Raw genomic sequence first — 21,176 nt, 5'->3', positions numbered from 1 at the left:
GTCCCCACTGGTCTGGGGGGGTCAGGAAGGTTTGGGGGTTCAGGAGCTTTTTGGGGAGGGGTCTCAGTGGGTTTGGGGGCTGTTTTGGGCGTCCTGGAGGTTTGGGAGTGTCAGTTTTGGGGGGTCTCAGGTTGGGGGGTCTCAGGAGTTTTGGGGGTCCAAGTTTGGGGGTCCCGGGACCTTTGGGGGTCTCAGATTTGGGGGTCCCACATTTGGGGTCCCAGGGATTTTGGGGGTCCCAGTTTGGGGGTTTTGGAGGTTTTGGGTCCCAGTTTTGGGGGTCTCAGGGTTTGGGGGTCCCGGGGGTTTTGGGGGCCCCAATTGGGGGGTCCCGGAGTTTTTGAGGGTCCCAGTTTTGGGGGTCCCAGAGAGTCTGGGGGTCTCAGATTTGGGGTCTCAGGGGTTTTTTGGGGGTCCCATTCGGGGGTCTCACAGAGTTTTTGGGGTCCCAGCCGGGGGGTCTCATAAATATTCTCGTGTTTGCATTAAGTTACATGGGGGGGGGGTTGGGGGGCGTGGTCTCCCCTGAGTGACAGCTGTCAATCAATCACCCACAAGGCCCGAGCAAAAGGCGCTCAGGCAGGAGGGGGATGATTGACAGCTGTCAATCACCTGCCGGCACGTCCAACGTGCCGGGGGGAGGGGGCGCTGTCAGTGCTGATGATTGACAGCTGTCAGTGCTGATGATTGACAGCTGTCAGTCCTGCTGATTGACAGTCAACTGTCCTGATGATTGACAGCTGTCAGTCCAGATGATGGAGGGACAGCTGCTGACGATGATTGACAGCTGCTGACGATGATTGACAGCTGTCAACTGTGAGTGAAGGCCTTGGACGGTGATTGACAGCTGTGTCTGGAGATGATTGACAGCTGCTGGCCGTGATTGACAGCTGTCCCTGACGATGATTGACATCTGTCTCTGTGATTGATTGAGGTCCATGCCGATGACTGACAGCTGCCTCCGATGATTGACAGCTGTCTCAGGTGATTGACAGCTATCATATCGATTGAGTGACAGCCATGTCGATGATTGACAGCTGTCACTGGTGATTGATGGAGTGATTGGCAGCCACGTCAATGACTGACATTCGTGCTGATGATTGACAGCCATCCCAGGTGATGGATTGATAGGTGAGTGACTGCCCTGGTTCACCTGGGGCAGGTGTCCCCGGTGATTGACAGCCGTGTGGATGATTGACAGGTGTCCCAGGTGTTGGATTGACAGGTGACGGTCCTGTCTCACCTGGGGCAGGTGTGCCCAGTGATTGACAGCCGTCCCGGGTGATTGACAGCTGTGTGGATGATTGACAGCCATCCCAGGTGATGGATTGACAGGTGACGGCCCTGTCTCACCTGGAGCAGGTGTCCCGGTGATTGACAGGTGTCCCAGGTGATTGACAGCCGTGTCTCACCTGGGGCAGGTGTCGGCCAGGTACAGCCGCACCTTCCCCCGCAGGAAGCGGCTCAGGACCCCCAGCAGGTGGGGGAGGGTCCGGACCCGCAGCGGGGCGGGGGGCGGCGCCGGAGGGGGCGGGGCCTGTGGGGAGGGGGGAGAGAGAGGGGGGAGGGGTCAGGTGTGTGACCCCCCCCCCCAGGATACACCAAAATATCCAAAATCCCCCCAAATCCCCCCCAAATCCACTCCAAGACCCCCCAAATCCCCCCAAAATCCCAAAAAATCCCCCTCAGATCCCCCCAAATCCCCCCAAACTCCCTCTAAACCCGCCAGAGACCCCCCAAATCCCCCCAAATCCCTTCCAAGACCCCCCAAAACCTCCCCAACCCCCCTCTAAACCCCCCAAACCCCCCAAATCCCCCCAAATTCCCCCCGAAATCCACTCCAAACCTCCCAAATCCACTCCAAACCCTCCCAAGACCCCCCAAAATCCCCCCAAATCCCCCTCAGATCCCCCCAAATCCCCCCAAACCCCCTCTAAACCCTCCAGAGACCCCCCAAATCCCCCTAAATCCCCCTAAAACCTCCCCAAACCCCCCCAAACCCCCCCAAACCCCCCTGACCTGTTCCCTGTTGCCCCCAGCATGCGGCTGACGCTCCAAAACCCCCCCAAACCTCCCCAAAATCCCCCCAAACCCCCTCTAAACCCCCCAAATTCCCCCCAAAATTCCCCTCAAGCCCCTCCAAATCCCCCTCAAATCTCCCCAAATCCGCTCCAAACCTCCCAAATCAACTCCAAACCCTCCCAAGACCCCCAGAAATTCCCCCAAATCCCCTTCAGATCTCCCCAACCCCCCCCAAATCTCCTCTAAACCCCCCAAAATCCCCCCAAATCCCCCCCAAACCCCCCTGACCTGTTCCCTGGTGCCCCCCAGCATGCGGCTGACGCTGCGCGCGTTCCCGTAGGCGCGCTCCAGGCTGGGCCTGGCCCGGGGGTCCCGCAGCATCTCCCGGGCCCGGAGCAGCGCGGCCACCAGCGCGGCCTGGCCAGAGGTCACCTCGCGGGCCCGGGCCGAGGGCTGGGGACAGCGGAGGGGTCAGGGGACATCGCCACAAACGTTGTCCCCCTTTTTCCCCTTTTTTTCCCGGATTTTTTGGGGTTTTTTGGGGTTTTTAAATTTTTTTCCGATTTTTTTCCGATTTTTTCTGACGCGTTCTGGGTCGTTTCTCGTCGTTTCTCCCAGTTTATTCGAAATTTTCCCGGTTTATTCCGATTTTTTCCCGTTTTGTTCGATTTTTTCGGAGTTTATTCCCATTTTTTCCCGGTTTTAGCCCAATTTGTCTCAGTTTTTTTCCCAGTTTGTCTCAATTTTTCCCACTTTGTCCCAATTTTTCCCAGTTTGTTCCCATTTTTCCCAGTTTGTCTCAATTTTTCCCAGTTTGTCCCAAGTTTTCCCAGTTCGTTCCCATTTTTCCCAATTTTAGCCCAGTTTGTTCCAATTTTTGCCAATTTTTCCCAGTTTGTCTCAGTTTTCCCCTGTTTTAACCCAATTTGTTCCCATTTTTCCTGGTTTTAGCCCAATTTTCCCCATTTTTTTTTTCTGATTTAACCCAATTTGTCTCAATTTTTACCAGTTTGTCTCAGATTTTCCCAGTTTGTTCCAAATTTTTTCCAGTTTCAGCCCAATTTATCTCAACTTTTCACAGTTTTAGCCCAGTTTCTCCCGATTTTTCCCAGTTTGTTCCAATTTTTCCTGATTTTAGCCAAATTTTTCCCAGTTTGTCTCAATTTTTCCCAGTTTTTTCCCATTTCCCTGGGTTTCTCCCCTGAATTTTTCCCAATTTTTCTGACTTTTCCCCCATTTTTTCCCCCAGTTTTTTTTCCCCCCAATTTCCCGGGATTTTTCCCAATTTTCCTGATTTTTCCCCCCCATTTTTTCCCAATTTTTGATAATTTTTTCCCAATTTTTTTTCCAATTTTTGTGATTTTTTTTCCCCCATTGTTTCCCAATGTCCCCTTTTTTCACCCCATTTTTTCCCCATTTTTTCCCCATTTTTTCTCAATTTTTTTCCCAATTTTTCCCCAATTTTTGTGATTTTATTTTTCCCCATTTTTTCCCAATTTCCCCTTTTTTCCCCCCATTTTTCATCCCCCGCTCACCTCGAGGCTCCTCCAGAGGTTGAAGTTCACTCCGGGGTCGGGGACAGCGACGGGCTCGGGGAGGTCACAGCGGGGGCCACACCCGGCCTGGGGACAGCGGGGGGACATTGGGGACATTGGGGACATTGGGGACATTGGGGACATTGGGGACAGTGGGGACATTGGGGACATTGGGGACAGTGGGAACAGTGGGGACATTGGGGTCAATGGGGTCAATGGGGTCATTGGGGACATTGGGGACATTGGGGACATTGGGGGGATTGGGGACATTGGGGGGATTGGGGACATTGGGGACACGGTGACAGCCCCCCGCCACCACCTCCCCGCCCCCCGCAATGTCCCCACAATGTCCCCAAGCCACTCCAGATGTCCCCTCAATGTCCCCAGTGTCCCCTCACCGCCCCCCGGTGTCCCCAGTGTCCCCTCAGTGTCCCCTCAGTGTCCCCAATGTCCCCAAATCCCCCCTCTGTCCCCAATGTCCCCAATGTCCCCAATGTCCCCAATGTCCCCCCAATGTCCCCAAATCCCCCAGGTGTCCCTGATGTCCCCAATGTCCCCAAGCCACCCCAGACCTCCCCCCTCAATGTCCCCAATGTCCCCTCACCGCGCCCCTCTCAGTGTCGCTGATGTCCCCAATGTCCCCAATGTCCCCCCGGTGTCCCCATTGTCCCCAAGCCCTCCCATGTCCCCAATGTCCCCAAACCCCCCTCAATGTCCCCAATGTCCCCGATGTCCCCCCATGTCCCCTCACCGCGCCCCTCTCAGTGTCGCTGATGTCCCCAATGTCCCCAAACCCCCCGGTGTCCCCATTGTCCCCTCAATGTCCCCTAAGTGTCCCCTCACCGCGCCCCTCTCGTTGTCCCCGATATCCCCAAGCCCCCCCAATGTCCCCTCAATGTCCCCTCTGTCCCCTCAGTGTCCCCATTGTCCCCTCACCACGCCCCTCTCGTTGTCCCCAATGTCCCCCAAGCCCCCCAATGTCCCCTCAGTGTCCCCATTGTCCCCTCACCGCGCCCCTCTCGGTGTCGCGCGCCTCCAGGATGAACCTCTCCATCACTCGGGGGTCGCAGAGCGAGGGGGGACCCTCGGCCTGGGGCTGGGGGCGCCCCCCCGGGACCCCCGAGAGCAGCAGCAGCAGCAGCGCACACAGCCCTGGGGGGACAGGGGACATTGGGGACACCTGAGACACCTGGGACACACCTGGGACACACCTGGGGATACCTGGGGATACCTGAGACACCTGGGGACACACCTGGGACACACCTGGGGACACCTGGGGACACACCTGGGGCACACCTGGGGACACACCTGGGGCACACCTGGGACACACCTGGGACACACCTGGGGCACACCTGGGGACACACCTGGGGCACACCTGGGACACACCTGGGACACACCTGGGACACACCTGGGGACACACCTGGGGATACCTGGGACACACCTGGGACACACCTGGGGATACCTGGGACACACCTGGGGACACACCTGGGGACACCTGGGGACACACCTGGGACACACCTGGGGACACACCTGGGACACACCTGGGGACACCTGGGGACACACCTGGGGACACCTGAGACACCTGAGACACCTGGGGACCCCCGGGCACACCTGGGGACACCTGGGGGGACCCTCCACGTGACCCCAGCGGACACCTGAGCACGCCGGACACGCGTGGGGAGTTCCATTCTCCAGCCACGTGGGACCCCCACCCAAATAAAAAACCACCCCCCAAAAAAAACAAAACAAAACAAAACCCCAAAAAACTCAAAAAAATCCCAAAAAAGACCCCAAAAAACCGCACACACCTGGGACACTCCCACCTGCCCCTCTATATCCGCGACCCCCTCCCCAAAAAAACCCCTCCCCAAAAAAACCCCAAATAAACCCCCTTAAAAAATCCCAAAAAAATCCCCCAAAAAATCCCAAAAAATTCCAAAAAAACCCCCAAAAAATCCCAAAAAAATCCCAAAAAAATCCCAAAAAAACTCCAAAAAAATCCCAAAAATCCCCCAAAAAATCTCAAAAAAATCCCAAAAAATCCCAAAAAATCCGCACACACCTGGGACACTCCCACCTCCCCCTCCCCAAAAAAAATCCCAAAAAAACCAAAAAAATCCTCACCTGCCGCCCCCATCGGCGGCTGCTCATGGCACGGGCGGGGGTCCCTGGCGGTCCCGGGGGTCCCTGGTGGTCCCTGGTGGTCCCGGGGACACACCTGGATGTGTCCACCCCCCTCCCCCGCACACCTGGGACACTCCCACCTGCCCCTCTATATCTGAGACCCCCTCCCCAAAAAAACCCAAATAAATCCCATAAAAAAATCAAAAAAAAAAAAAAAAAAAAATCCAAAAAAAATCCCCAAAAATCCCAAAAAATTCCCAAAAAAATCCCCAAAAACCCGCGCACACCTGAGACACTCCCACCTCCATATCCGAAACCCCCTCCCCAAAATAAAATAAAATAACCAAAAAAACACCAAAAAATCGCACACATCTGGGACACTCCCCTCTCCATATCCGAGACCCCCTCCCCAAAAAAAACACCTCCCCAAAAAAAACCCAAAAAAAATCCCTAAAAAAATCCCCCAAATTTCCCAAAAAATCCCAAAAAAATCCTAAAAAAAATCCCAAAATATCCGCGCACACCTGGGACACTCCCCCCTCCATATCCGAGACCCCCTCCCCAAAATAAAATAAAATAAAATAAAATAACCAAAAAAATCTCACACACCTGGGACACTCCCACCTCCCTCTCCATATCCGAGACCCCCTCCCCAAAAAAAAACCCTCCCCAAAAAAACCCCAAATAAACCCCCAAAAAATCCCGAAAAAATAATAAAAAAAAATCCCCCCAAAAAATCCCAAAAAATTCCAAAAAAATCCCACAAAAAATAAAAAAAAAAAATCCAAAAAACCCGCACACACCTGAGACACTCCCACCTCCATATCCAAGACCCCCTCCCCAAAAAAAACCCCAAAGAAATTCCCCCCAAAAAAAATTCTCCCCGCGCACACCTGGGACACTCCCACCTCCCCCTCCATATCCGAGACCCCCTCCCCAAAATAAAATCCCAAAAAACCCCAAAAAATCCTAAATAACCCGCACACACCTGGGGACACTCCCCCCTCCATATCTAAGACCCCCTCCCCAAAAAATAAAATATTAACAAAAAAAAAAAAAAAAAAAATCCCTAAAAAGCCCCCTCCCCACTCACCTGCCGCCCCCATCGGCGGCTGCTCATGGCACGGGCGGGGGTCCCCGGTGGTCCCGGCGGTCCCGGTGGTCCCGGCGGCCCCGGGGCTGTGGCCACTCCCGGTGCCGGTCCCGCCGCGTCCCCCCGGCCCCGGCCCCGGTTAATGTTTGATCCGAGGGGCCGCGGGGCCGGAAGGGCCTTTGGGGACCGGGGAGGGGGTTGGGGGGGGGGTTTCCCATCCGCCCACCCCCCTCGGAGGAGGGAAAAAAAAAAAAAAAAAATAATGGGAAGAAGAAGAAAAAAAAAAAAAAAAAAAAAAAAAAAAAAAAAAAAAAAGGAAAAAATAAATGGGAAAAAAAAAAAAAAAAAAAAAAAAAAAGGGGAAAAAAAAATAAATAAATGGGAAAAAATAAATAAATGGGAAAAGGAGGCGCCCGGCTCGGCACGTCCCGGCACGGCTTGGACACGGGCCACCCCCCCCCCTGGGGACAGCGACACACGGGCCACCCCCCCCCGGGGACAGCGACACACGGGGGGACACGCGGACACGCCGGACAGACAGACAGACACAGGACAGACAGGGGGACGCGGCGCCGCAGGGAGGGAGGGAGGGGGGGACAGTGAGGGGACACTGAGGGACAGTGACACTGGGGGGGACACAGGGACAGGGGGACACTGAGGGGACACTGAGGGGACACTGACACTGGGGGGGACACAGGGATGGGGGACATTGAGGGGACACTGGGATGGGGGACACAGGAGAGACAGGGGGACACAGGGACAGAGGGACAACAGGGACAGAGGTGTGGGGACACAGGGACACTTGAGGGGACAGGAGGACACTGAGGGGACACAAGGGACAGGGGGAATGGAGATGGGGAAAAAGTGGGGGGACATTGAGGGGACATTAAGGGGACAGGGATAGGGGGACACATGAGGGACAGGGGGACAGAGCTGTGGGGACATGGGGACACTGAGGGGGACAGGGGGACATTGAAGGGACACAGGGACAGGAGGACACAGAGGGGACACAGAGGAAGAAAAGAGGGTGACACGGGAGGGACATGGGGACAGAGGGACACTGAGGGGACACAGGGACAGGGGGACACTGAGGGGACACAGAGAAGGAAAAGGGGGTGACACGAGGACAGGGACGTGGACACGAAGGCCTGGGGACAGGGGGACACTGAGAGGACAAAGGTGGGGACACGGGGACAGGGACGGGGACAACAGGGACAAAGAGCTGGACACACAGACGGGGGATCAGGGACAGAAGTGGGGACAGGGCGATGTGGGGTTGGGGACACAGATGGGGACAGGGATGGGGACAGGGCTGGGGACACCAGGCCAGGGGGTTGAGGACATGGGGACACGGTGACACAGATGGGGGACACGGGGACAGAGCTGGGGACACCAGGCCAGGGGGACACAGGGACACAGATGAGGGACACGGGGACAGGGGACAGAGCTGGGGACAGGGATGGGGACAGAGCTGGGGACACGGTGACAGGGATGGGGACAGAAATGGAGACAGAGCTGGGGACAGAGCTGGGGACACCAGGACAGAGGTGACACGGTGACAGAGCCGGTGACAGAGCCGGGACAAGGCTGGGGACAGTGGGACAGGGGGGACACGGTGACAGAGCCGGGACAAGGCAGACGTGACAGCCACAGCGGTGTCACCGCCGCCGCCACGGGGACACAGTCACGGCCACACGAGCGCGGCGACAGCGACACGGGGACACCCCCGGGGGGGCCGTGGGACCGCGGTGACACCGCAGGGTGACACCGGCGGCGACAAAGGGGACGCGCCAGGCCGGGGGATCCCGGGACCCCGCGGAAGCCCCGAACAATGGCCCGCGTCACTGTCGCCGTCACTGTCCCCGTCCCCAGCGCCACCGCGGCCCCGGGGGCGGCTCCGGGGACACCCCGCGGGAGGGGACACGGGGACACCGGGGGGGACACTGGGGGGACATCGAGGGGACACGGAGAGGGGGACACGGGGGGGACAGGGGGGTGACACAGGGGGACACGGAGGGGACACATGGAGGGGGACATGGGGAGGGGACACGGGGAGGGGACACAGGGGGACACAGGAGGGGGACACTGGACGTGACACACAGGGTGACGAGGGAGATGACACGGGGGGACACTGAGGGGACACGAGGGGGTGACACGAGGGGACACGGGAGATGACACAGGGGGGACACAGGAGCAGGCGGGAGGGGACACAGGGTGGGGTGACACAGGGGGGTGACACATGGGGGACACCGAGGGGACACAGAGGGACACAGGAGGGGAACAAGGCAAGGGGAGGTGACACTGGGGGACACATGGAGGGGACACATGGGGGGACACAGGGGGGACACCAAGGGGACATGGACAGGCGGGGGGTGACACCCAGGGGGACACGAGGGGGTGACACGGAGGGGGACACTGAGGGTGACACGGGGGTGACACACGGGAAGGGGGACACGGGCAGGCGGGAGGGGACCCTGGAGGGGACACTGAGGTGACAACGGGAGGGGACACACGGGACGGGACAGAGGCGACACGGCGGGACTCAGGTGACACGGGAGGCGACACGGGAGGGGGACAAGGTGGGGACTCAGTAGGGGAGCGATGGGACCCAGGTGACAGGGAGGTGACACAGAGGGGACACACGGAGGGGGACAAGGGAGGTGACACTGAGAGTGACACAGGGGTGACACAGGAGGGGGACAAGCTGGGGACACGCGAGGAGAGCGGTGGCACTCAGGTGACACGGGGGGACACACGGAGGGGACACACAGGGGGACACGGTGGGGACTCAGTAGAGAAGCAGCAGGACCCGGGTGACAGGGAGGTGACACGGGGGGTGACACAGGAGGGGGACAGGGGACACGGAGGGGACACACGAGGGGACAGGGGGACCCAGTAGAGCAGCAGAGGGACCCAGGTGACACTCCGGTGACACTCCGGTGACACGCCGGTGACACGGGCCCCCTGCCAGGCCGTACGTGCGGCTCGGCACAGCCCGGGCCCGGCTCCGGCGCCAGCGGGGCCAAAGGCCACCCCGGGGGCGGGGGGACGGCGACAGACGCGTCACCGGTGTCGCCGGGTCCCCCCTGCTGTCGCCGGGTCCCCCCTGTTGTCGCCGCCCCGCGCGGGGAGTCCCCGGGAACGGGGGGGGGGAAGAGATGGGGGGGGTCCTTCTGTCACCTGGGGTCACCTGGGGGTCCTTTTGTCACCTGGGGGTCCTTTTGTCACCTGGGGGTCACCTGTCACCCCCCCCCCCCCCCGCCGCGGGGTGGCCGTTGGTGCTTTTTGTCACTCAGGTGTCCCTTTTGTCATCTGGAGGTCCCTTTGTCACCTGAATGTTCATTTTGTCACCCAGGTGTCCCTTGAGTGTCCATTTCTCACCTGGGTGTCCCTTTGCCACCTGGGTGTCTCTTTGTCACTGGGGTGGCCCTTTGTCATCCAGGTGTCCCTTTGTCACCTGGGTGTCCGTTTGTGATCTGGGTGTCCATTTGTCACCTGCATGTCCCTTTTGTCACTGGGGTGTCCCTTTTGCCACCTGGATGTCACTTGGGTGTCCTTTGTCACCCAAGTGTCCCTTGGGTGTCTCTTTGTCACCTGGGTGTCCTTTTGCCATCCAGGTGTCTCTTTGTCACCATCATGTCCCTTTTGTCACTTGGGTCTCCCTTTGTCATTTGGGTGTCCCGTTGTCACCTCAATGTTCCTTTGTCACCTGCGTGTCCATCTGTCACCCGGGTGTCACTGGGGTGTCCCTTTCGTCACCTTCGTGTCCCATTTGTCATCTTTCGCCATCTGGGTTCCCTTGGGTGTCCCTTTGTCACCTGTGTGTCCATTTGTCATTTGCGTGTCCTTTTTGTCACCGGGTGTCCCTTTTGCCATCCAGGTGTCTCTTTGTGATCTGGGTGTCCCTTTGTCACCTGCATGTCCCTTTTGTCACTGAGGTGTCCCTTGGGTGTCCCTTTGTCACCCAAGTGTCTCTTTGTCACTGGGGTGTCCCTTTGTCATCCAGTGTCTCTTTTGTCACCCGGGTGTCCCTTGGGTGTCCCTTTGTCATTTGAGTGTCCTTTTGTCACCGGGATGTCCATTTGCCACCTGGGTGTCCCTTTGTGGTCTGGGCGTCCCTTGGGTGTCCCTTTGTCACTCAGGTGTCCCTTTGCCACCAGGACCTCCCCAAGTCCCCAGATTCCCCCCCCCTGTGTCCCCTGTGTTGTCACCTGTTGTCACCCGCCCCAAATGTCACCGATGACGCAGAGGAAGCCCCGCCCCCCCAAATCCCCCAACCCCCCCCCCCCCAAAAAAAACCAAAAAACCCCCCAAAATCTCACCCCAACCCCCCCCCCCAAAAAAAACACCCCAAAGTGTCACCGCTGTTGTCACCAAACACTTTATTGGGGTGTCACCTGCCCGAGGTGACACCAAGGGGCTCAGGGTGACATCGAGGGGCTCGGGGACATCGTGGTGGCCTCGAGGGGACGCTGGTGGCACCGTCCTTGTCCCCAAAGTGGCTCCGGGTCACGGCGACGTCTCGGTGTCCCCAAGTCCTTTTGGGGGTTCCTGGTGGCCTCAGAGTGTCCCCAAGTCCCTTTGGGGTGTCCCCAAGTCCCTTTGGGGGTTCTTGGTGGCCTCGGGGTGTCCCCAAATCCTCTTGAGGGTTCTTGGTGGCCTCGGAGTGTCCCCAAGTCCTCTCGGGGGTTTCTGGTGGTCTCGGGGTGTCCCCAAATCTTCTGGGGTGTCCCCAAATCCTGTCCAGGTTCTTGGTGGCCTCGGGGTGTCCCCAAGTCATCTCGGAGTGTCCCCAAATCCTCTGGGGTGTCCCCAAATCCTCTCGGGGGTTTCTGGTGGCCTCAGGGTGTCCCCAAGTCCTTCTGTGGCCGTGACACACTTGGGGACTCCGGGGTGGGCAGGAGGAGGTTTGGGGGGTCCCCATGAAGGTGACGGAGGCCGGGACACCTTGGGGACCCTCAGGACAGCGGGGGCACCTCTCAGGACACTGGGGTCACACTGGGGACCCTCCCCAGGAATGAGGGGGGCCCAGGGAGACCCTCAGGACATCGGGGGTCCCACTGAGAAGCCCCCCAGGACACCGAGGTCACTTCAGGTCACAGGGGGAGCCCCCAGGACCGCAGGGTGACCCCCCAGGACACTGGGGTCACTCCAGGAGACACTTAGGACCCCAGTGTCCCCCCTCAGGAACCTGGGGTCACACCGAGGAGCCCCCCTGGACCCCGAGGGCCCCCCAATGTGACCCCCCAGGACACTGGGGAGCCCTCCCAGGACATTGGGAGAGCCCCGCTGCATTTTGGGGAGCCCCCCCAGGACCCTGGGATCCCCCCTGAGAGCCCCCAAAACATCAGGGGAGCCCCCCAGGGATCCCCCCATGACCCCGAGTTCCCCCTCAGGTCACAGGGGGATCCCTCCAGGACCCCGGGATTCCCCCAGGGAGACCCCCAAGTCACCGGGAGAGCCCCTCAGGCACAGGGAGAGCCCCCCAGGACCCCAATGTCCCCCACAATGTGATCCCCCAGGACACTGGGGTCACACTGGGGAGCCCCTCAGGACACTGGGTCACACCCCAGGACAGCGGGGTCATCTCGGGGTCCCCTTCAGGACACTTGGCGAGCCCCCCAGGACCCCGGGATCCCCCCAGAGAGCCCCCCCAGACAACAGGGGAGCCCCCCAGGGACCCCCCATGACCCCGGGGTTCCCCCAAAACACCGGGGGAGCCCCCCCAGGGACCCCCCCCAGGACCCCGGGGTCACCTTGGGGAGACCCTCAGGACACTGAGGTCACTCCAGGTCACAGGGGGAGCCCCCCGGGGACCCCCAAACCCCGAGGGGACCCCCCCCAAGGACCCCCCCTCAAGCACAGGGCGCCTCCCTGCAGAGCCGGATGTGAATGGCCGAGTTGTGCCGGGGACTCTCCCCCTCCTCTCCCTCTCCCCCATCCCGGGGCCGCTCCCGGCGGTTCTCGCGGGGGTCGCGGGGGTCTCGGGGAAGGGGCACGGAGGAGGTGGAGGCGTGCAGGCGCAGCCCCCGCCCGCCCCCGCCTGCAGCTGCAGCGCCAGGTTGATGGTGCGGGGCACGGCCAGGCCCAGCCCGTGCAGGCGCAGCTCGGAACCGGAACCGGAAGCGGAACCGGAAGCGGAAGTCCCCGCAGGGAAAAGGAGGCGTTGGCAGCGCCGGAGTTGAGCCCGGAAGTCGGTGCGTGACGTCACGAAGACGTCATGGATGTGGGGGGAATTGGGGGAGGGGGAGGTGGGGGGGGGTCCGCGGGGGCGGCGGCGGCGGGAGGGGGGTGGGAGATGTGGGGGAGGGGGAGAGGGGGGAGGGGAGGGAGGTGGGGGGAGGGTCGTGGACATGCTGTGAATGGGAAATAAAAAAAAAAAATGGGGAGGGGGCGTCAGGAAAAATCCCTAAACAGCCCCTGACCCACTTTGACCCCCCCCGACCCACCCAGACCCCCCCCGACCTTTGATCTTTGACCCCTCCCCCAAAAAACCCCAAAAAATAAAAATATTTTACACCCTTCCCCCCCAGCCCGCACCTCGCGCCTCCCGCGCCGCTTCCGCTCCGAGGCCACGCCCCCTATGAGACCACGCCCCTTCTAAGGGCACGCGCATCTAAAGCTCCGCCCACAGAGAGACACGCCCCCTCCTGCCGGCGCGCGCGCCCGGGAGGATTTTTTTTAGGCGGTTTTTTTTGGGTTTTTTTGGGGGGTTTTCAGAGTTTTTTTGGGGTTTTTAAAGGGGGTTTTGGGGGGGGGGTTTAGAGGTTTTTTTGATTTTTTTAGGCGTTTTTTTGGGATTTTTTAGGCGATTTTTTGAGGGTTTTTTTAGTATTTTTTTTTAAAGGAGAACAGGGTGGGGCGTGGCCTTCCTCTGGCCCACCCCCTCCCCAAAATCCGCCATTTTTTGGGGTCTTTTTTTAATTGAACAAAACCCGATAATTCCTCCCCCGCCCCCGGATGGAACGGGGGGCGTGGCTTACACAGAAAACCACGCCCTTGTGGCCACGCCCATAAAGGGGAGGACCCACGCCTTAACAAAAGCCACGCCCACATTTCTGACATTTATAAGAACAGGGAGGGGGCGGAGTCACGGAGAAAACCACGTCCAATGAGGCCATGCCCACAAAATGGGCGGAGCCACGCTTTATTAAGCCACGCCCACCCTCTGTTATAACAACAACAAAGGTGTCGCGGCCCCTTTAAGAAGAAACAGCCAATGGGCGCGCGCGCGCCGCACGGCGGGCGCTGATTGGCCCCGGCGCGGTCAGAGGCCACGCCCCGCCCACCACCCATCACTCCCGCGGTGGCCACGCCCCCCGCTCGCGGCCGGCCGGCGCTGTTCCCGGTGCTGAACGAGGGGGCCATGAGCGGCGGCGTCTATGGCGGCGGTGCGGGAAAAGGGGGCGGGGTTTAATGTGGCGGGGAAAAGGGGGCGGGGCTTAATGTGGCGGGAAAAGGGGGTGGGGTTTATGGGAAGGGAGGGGGTGGGGTTAAAAGAGGGGGGGAAAAGGGGGTGGGGGGGATGGAGGGGGGGTCCTGGTGGCACATCATGGAGGTTTTGGGGGGTGGTCTCATTGTCCTGGGGTTTTTTTTGGGGGTCTTATTGTCCTTTGGGGGGTCCTGGTTTTTTTTTGGGTGGGGGGTCCCATTGTCCTTAGAGGGGGTCTGATTGTCCTGGGGGGGTTCTGGGGGGGTTTTTGGGTGGGGGTCTCATTGTCCTGGGTTTTTTTTTGGGGGGGTCTTATTGTTTTTGGTGGGGAGTCCTGGGGTTTTTTTTGGGGGGTCTTGTTGTCCTTTGGGGGGGGGGGTTCTGGGGTTTTTTTTTGGGGGGGGGGTCCTCAGTGTCATGGTGTCCCCCCCAGTGTCACATCCTGGAGGTTTTGGGGGATCAGGATTTTTTGGGGGGGTCCCATTGTCCTGGGGGGGAGGTTCTGGGTTTTTTTTTTTGGGGGGGGGGTGTCTCATTTTCCTGGAGGGGATCCCAGGGGGTTTTTGGGGGGGGGGTCCTGGGGGTGTCACCATGTCCCTGTCCCCCCCACAGTGTCACATCCTGGAGGTTTTGGGGTGATTTGGGTGGGGGGTCTTATTGTTTTTGTTGGGGGGTTCTGGGGTTTTTTTTTTGGGGGGGGTCTTATTGTCCTTTAGGGGGTCCTGAAAGTTCTGTGGGATCAGGGTTTTTTTGGGGGGGGTCTCATTGTCCTTGGGGGGGTCCCGCTGTCCCTCTCCAATGTCACATCCTGCAAGTTTTGGGGGAGATTTGGGGGGGTCTCATTGTCATTAGGGGGGGTCTCATTGTCCTTTAGGGGGTCCCAGAGATTTTGTGCGATCAGGGGTTTTTTTGGGGGGGGTCTCATTGTCCTTGGGGGGGGTCTCGGTGTCACTGTGTCCCCCCCCAGTGCCACATCCCAGAGGTTCTGTGGGACATTTGGGGGGGGTCTCATTATCCTGGGGGTCTCCTGGGAGTGTCCCTGTGTCCCCCCCTCTGTCCCCAGATGAGGTCGGGGCCCTGGTGTTCGACATCGGCTCCTTCTCGGTGCGCGCCGGTTACGCCGGCGAGGATTGTCCCAAGGTGGGTGTCCCCTCTGTGTCCCCTGTGTCACTGTCACCCCCATGGCCGTGGTGTCCCCAGGGCCCAGCAGTGACAATGTCCCCGTCCCCAAGGCGGATTTCCCCACCACGGTCACCCCTGTGTCATTGTCACCCCTCTGTCACTGTCACCCCCATGGTGTCCCCAAAGGCCAGGCAGTGACAACATCCCTGTCCCCAAGGCGGATTTCCCCACCACGGTCACCCCTGTGTCACTGTCACCCCTCTGTCACTGTCACCCCCCTGTCGTGGCTGTGGTGTCCCCAAGGGGGTGACAGGCAGTGACAATGTCCCCAATGTCCCCAAGGCGGATTTCCCCACCACCATCACCCCTGTCACTGTCACCCCCACGGTGTCCCCAGGGGGGTGACAGGCAGTGACAATGTCCCCAATGTCCCCAAGGCAGATTTCCCCACCACAGCCACCCCTGTGTCATTGTCACCCCTGTGTCACTGTCACCCCCATGGCCACAGTGTCCCCAAAGGCCGGATGGTGACAATGTCACTGTCCCCAAGGTGGATTTCCCCACCACGGCCACCCCTGTGTCATTGTCATGTCACTGTCACCCCCATGGTGTCCCCAAAGGCTGGATGGTGACAATGTCCCTGTTGTCCCTGTCCCCAAGGCGGATTTCCCCACCACGGTCACCCCTGTGTCACTGTCACCCCCCTGTCACTGTCACCCCCATGGTGTCCCCAAAGGCCGGATGGTGACAATGTCCCCGTTGTCCCCAAGGCGGATTTCCCCACCACGGCCACCCCTGTGTCATTGTCATGTCACTGTCACCCCCATGGTGTCCCCAAAGGCCGGATGGTGACAATGTCCCTGTTGTCCCCGTCCCCAAGGCGGATTTCCCCACCATGGTCACCCCCTGTCACTGTCACCCCCACGGTGTCCCCAAGGGGGTGACAGGCAGTGACGATGTCCCCGTTGTCCCCAAGGCGGATTTCCCCACCACGGTGGGGCTGCTGTCCCCCGACGAGGTGTCCCTGGAGCTGGACGGGGACAAGGACAAGAAGGGGGGGAAGGTTTATTACATCGACACCAACGCCCTGCACGTGGCCCGCGAGGGCGTGGAGGTGCTGTCCCCGCTCAAGAACGGCATGAGTGAGTCGGGGGACAGCGGGGGACACTGGGGGGACAGTGGGGACAATGAGGGGGAAATGGGGACATGGGGACACAGGGACATGGGGACATTGGGGACACTGGGGCCATGGAGGGACATGGGGGACATGGGGACAATGGGGACAATGGGGACAATGGGGACAATGGGGAGTTGGGGACATTGGGGACAGTGGGACATTGGGGGACAATGAGGGGACAATGGGGACAATGAGGGGACGATGGGGACAGTGGGGACACTGGGGACATTGGAGACATTGGGGACATTGGGGACATTGGGGACATGGGAGGACATGGGGGACAATGGGGACACAGGGGGACACTGGGGACAATGAGGGGACAATGGGGACATGGGGACAATGGGGACAATGAAGGGACAACGGGGACATGGAGGGAACAATGGGGCCATGGGGACACAGTGGGGACACTGGGGACAGCAAGACATTGGGGACAGCGAGGGGACATGGGACATTGGGGGAAACTATGGGAAATTTGGGGAAAAATTGGGGAAAAATTGGGGGAAAATTGGGGAAAAATTGGGAAAAATTGTAGAAAAAATGGGAAAAATTGGGGAAAATTGGGGAAAAATTGGGGAAAAATTGGGGAAAAATTGGGAAAAATTGGGGAAAAATTGGGGGGAAATTGGGGAAAAATTGGAGAAAAATTGGGAAAAATTGGAGAAAAATTGGAGAAAAGTTGGGGAAAAATTGGAGAAAATTTGGGGAAAAATTGGGGAAAAATTGGGGGAAATTGAGAAAAATTTGGGAAAAATTGGGGGAAAACTGGGGAAAAATTGTAGAAAAATTGTGGAAAAATTGTGGAAAAATTTGGGAAAATTGGGGAAAAATTGTGGAAAAACTGGGAAAAAATTCGGCACAGGGTGACAGGTGTCTCCCCACACTGTCCCCAACCCCTCACGCGTGTCCCCAACGTCCCCAAGTCGAGGACTGGGAGTGTTTCCAGGCCATCCTGGACCACACCTACGGCAAACACGTCAAGTCCGAGCCGGGGCTGCACCCGGTGCTCATGTCCGAGGCCCCGGTGAGTGTCACCCCCTGTCCCCGTTTGGTGTCACCCCTGGGTGTCCCCGGGGTGTCCCCGGTGTCCCCAACGCCCCCGTCCCGCAGTGGAACACCCGGGCCAAGCGGGAGAAGCTGACGGAGCTGATGTTCGAGCACTACAACATCCCGGCCTTCTTCCTCTGCAAGACCGCCGTGCTCACCGCGTATCCATCGTCCCCCTTTGTCACCTTTGTCACCTCCCTGAGGGGGCGTGGCCTGTGGGGCAGGGGGCGTGGCCTGTGGAGTGGTGGGTGTGGCCAATGCGGTGGTGGGTGTGGCCAGAGGGAGGGGTCAGGGTTTGGGGGAGTGGTCAGAGGGTGTCTCCACCCATTTTGTCACCTCCCCCTTGTGGCCACTGTCACCAAGGGGCGTGGCCAGTGGTGTGGTGGGTGTGGTCAGGGAGGTGGGTGTGGCCTGGAGCAATAGGTGTGGCCGGAGGGAGGGGTTTTAGGGTCAGGGGGTGTGGTCAGAGGGTGTCCCCGCCTCTATTGTCACCTCCCCCTTGTTGTTGCTGTCACAAAGGGGCGTGGCCTGGGGAGGTCGGTGGGTGTGGCCTGGAGCAGTAGGTGTGGCCAGAGGGAGGGGTCAGGGGTTTGGGGGTGTGGTCAGAAGGTGTCCCCGCCCCATTGTCACCTCTATTGCCACAAGGGGCGTGGCCCGGTGGGTGTGACTGGTGGGGTGGGCGTGGCCTAGGACTGTGGGCGTGGCCAGGGAGGGGTTGGGGGTGTGGCCAGAGGTGTCCCCGCCCCGTTGTGGCCCCTTGACCCGCCCAGTTTCGCCAACGGCCGCAGCACGGGGCTGGTGCTGGACTCGGGCGCCACCCACACCACGGCCATCCCCGTGCACGACGGGTACATCCTGCAGCAAGGTGAGGGCACACCTGGGACAGGTGAGGACACACCTGGGGCACACCTGGGGCAGGTGGGGACACACCTGGACAGGTGAGGGCACACCTGGGACACACCTGGGGCAGGTGAGGATATACCTGGGGCAGGTGAGGATATACCTGGGCAGGTGAGGGTCACCTGGGGCAGGTGAGGGTACACCTGGGCAGGTGAGGGTCACCTGGGAGAGGTGAGGATACACCTGGGGCACACCTGGGGCAGGTGAGGGCACACCTGGGACAGGTGAGAGCACACCTGGGACAGGTGAGGATACACCTGGGGCAGGTGAGGATATACCTGGGACAGGTGAGGGCACACCTGGGGCACACCTGGGACAGGTGAGGGCACACCTAGACAGGTGAGGATATACCTGGGGCACACCTGAGGCAGGGAAGAGACACCGGGGACAGGGGACAGTCACCTGAGATAGGTGAGAACATACCTGGAACACACCTGGGAGAGGTGAGAACACACCTGGCACAGGTGGGGACACACCTGGGGACAGGAGAGGGTCACCTAGGACACACCTGAGACTCCTGGGACACACCTGGAACAGGTGAGAAGACACCTGGAGATAGGAGAGGGTCACCTGGGACACACCTGGGGTAGGTGGGGACACACCTGGGACACACCTGAGAGAAGTTGAGAAACACCTGGGGCAGGGGAGGGTCACCTGAGACAGGTGAGAACACATCCGGGACACCTGGAACACACCTGGGAGAAGTGAGAACACACCTGGGACAGGTGGGAACACACCTGGGAGAGGTGAGAACACACTGGGAACAGTGGAGGGTCACCTGAGACAGGTGGGGACACACCTGGGACACACCTGGGACAGGTGAGAACACACCTGGGACACACCTGGGCACAGGTGAGCGCTCTCCTAGAACAACCCCACCGCCCCTGCCCCCCCTCCCCCAGCCAGGCGAGCGCTCACCTGCCCCAGGTGAGGCGGGGGGCGGAGCCTGAGGCCGGCCCCGCCCCACAGGTATCGTCAAGTCGCCGCTGGCCGGGGATTTCATCTCGATGCAGTGCCGGGAGCTCTTCCAGGAGCTCAACATCGACATCGTCCCGCCCTACATGATCGCCGCCAAGGTGGGCGGGGCCGGGGGGGCGTGGCCGGGGTGGGCGTGGTCACAGCACAGCCAATCGGATGGGACAAGGAAAGGGTGGGGCCATAACAAAGGCTCCTCCCACTTTGGGGTGGGATTAATCTGTTGTTCCACCCACTTGGGGTGGGCGTGGTCAAAGGGCAGCCAATCAGAGGAGACAAGGGTGGGGCCAAGTACAAGGCTCCTCCCACTTTGGGGATGGGCGTGGTCAGACCGCAGCCAATCAGAGGGAACACAGATGGGGTGGGGCCAAAACAAGGCTCTTCCTACTTGGGGGGCGTGGCCAAAAGGCAGCCAATCAGATGGAACAAGGAAAGGGTGGGGCCAAAAACAAAGCTCCTCCCACTCAGGGGTGGGATTATTCATTGGCTCCACCCATTTGGAGGTGGGGTTTATTATTTAGCCCCACCCCTTTTGCATCAGCCAAAATTTCTTAGCCCCGCCCAGTCTGGGGGTGGGTTTACCTTTAGCTCCACCCCCTTTTTTAAACCACACCCAATTAGGCCACGCCCCCTCAAAGACCCTTAGACTCCTCCCCTTACCCCACCCCAGTGAAAACCCCACCCCTTTTTAAACCCCGCCCCTTTTAGCATCATTATTCCCAAAGCCACGCCCCTTTTTGGGTCTGGCCACGCCCCCAGAGCCCCCTCCCCATTTCCCAGGAGCCCGTGCGGGAAGGGGCCCCCCCGAGCTGGAAAAAGAAAGAGAAACTTCCCCAGGTGTCCAAATCCTGGCACAACTTCACCTGTAACGTGAGTGGGGGGCTTCGGGGGGGGCCTGGGGGGTCCTGGGGTGGATTTGGGGGTCCTGGGGGGGGTTGGGGGGTCCTGGGGTGGATTTGGGGGTCCTGGGGAGGGTTTGGGGGGTCCTGGGGTGGATTTGGGGGTCCTGGGGGGGGGGTTGGGGGTCCCTAAGGAGGATTTGGGGGTCCTGGGGAGGGTTTGATGGTCCTTAAAAAGGGGAGGGGGATTTTGGGGGGTCCCTAAAAAGGGGAGGGGGATTTTGGGGTCCCTGATGAGGATTTTGAGGGGTCCCTGGGGTGGGGAGGGGGATTTTGGGGGGTCCCTAAAGAGGGGAGGGGGATTTTGGGGTCTCCGAGGGGGATTTTGGGGGTCCCAAATCCCATTTTTTGGGGTTTTTTGCCCCCCAGGAGGTGATCCAGGATTTTCAGGCCTCGGTGCTGCAGGTGTCGGACTCGCCCTACGATGAGCAGTGAGTGGAATGCCCCCAAAATCCCCCCAAAATCCCCCGAAAATCCTCCAAAAATCCCCCAAAAAATCCTCCAAAATCCTCCAAAAGTCCCCCAAAAAATCCCTCAAAATCCCTCCCAAAATCCCCCCAAAAATCAAAAAAAAAGTCCCCCAAAAAGGCCAAAAAAATCCCTGAAAATCCCCCCAAAATCCTCCAAAAATCCCCCCCAAATTCCCCTAAAAATCCCCCCAAAAATCCTTCAAAAAATCCCCCCCAAAATTCTCCTAAAATCCCTTGAAAATCCTCCTAAAAAATCCCCCTAAAATGCCCCAAAATTTCCCAAAATCCCCCGAAAATCCCTCCAAAAATCCTCTAAAATCCCCCCAAAAATCCTCCAAAAGTCCCTCCAAAAAATCCCCCCCAAAAATAAAAAAAAAATCCCC

At 59.4% G+C, this 21,176-nt stretch overlaps 3 protein-coding genes across 3 annotated transcripts; 1 reads left to right on the top strand and 2 right to left on the bottom strand.

Moving 5' to 3' along the window:
- Positions 1-1,404: 1,404 nt before the first annotated feature.
- On the bottom strand, positions 1,405-6,787 carry EPO (erythropoietin; the record flags this gene model as incomplete). The annotated part of the gene is made up of 5 exons (XM_083881565.1): positions 1,405-1,525; positions 2,311-2,475; positions 3,558-3,644; positions 4,567-4,709; positions 6,775-6,787. The coding sequence occupies 5 exons, from the start codon at positions 6,785-6,787 to the stop codon at positions 1,409-1,411; spliced, it is 525 nt and encodes a 174-aa protein (XP_083737691.1). The 3' UTR covers positions 1,405-1,408.
- A 5,807-nt stretch (positions 6,788-12,594) lies between these two features.
- Positions 12,595-13,129, bottom strand: POP7 (POP7 homolog, ribonuclease P/MRP subunit; the record flags this gene model as incomplete). Its single annotated transcript, XM_083881564.1, is given in 2 exon segments — positions 12,595-12,802; positions 12,805-13,129. Coding segments are annotated over 2 exon segments (498 nt in total). The 3' UTR covers positions 12,595-12,629.
- A 965-nt stretch (positions 13,130-14,094) lies between these two features.
- Positions 14,095-20,758, top strand: ACTL6B (actin like 6B; the record flags this gene model as incomplete). Its single annotated transcript, XM_083881539.1, has 9 exons — positions 14,095-14,165; positions 15,270-15,346; positions 16,305-16,470; positions 17,426-17,526; positions 17,613-17,710; positions 18,320-18,414; positions 19,419-19,525; positions 20,205-20,294; positions 20,693-20,758. Exons 1-9 carry the CDS (start codon positions 14,141-14,143, stop codon positions 20,756-20,758), a joined length of 825 nt encoding a protein of 274 aa, XP_083737665.1. The 5' UTR covers positions 14,095-14,140.
- Between the last annotated feature and the right edge of the window lie 418 nt (positions 20,759-21,176).

The sequence above is a fragment of the Zosterops lateralis genome (genome assembly GCF_965231275.1).
Source record: "Zosterops lateralis genome assembly, chromosome: 34".
In the NCBI taxonomy this organism is placed as follows: domain Eukaryota; kingdom Metazoa; phylum Chordata; class Aves; order Passeriformes; family Zosteropidae; genus Zosterops; species Zosterops lateralis.
The sequence above is the reverse complement of the archived record's forward strand: the minus strand, read 5'-3'. Positions and strand labels throughout refer to the sequence as shown.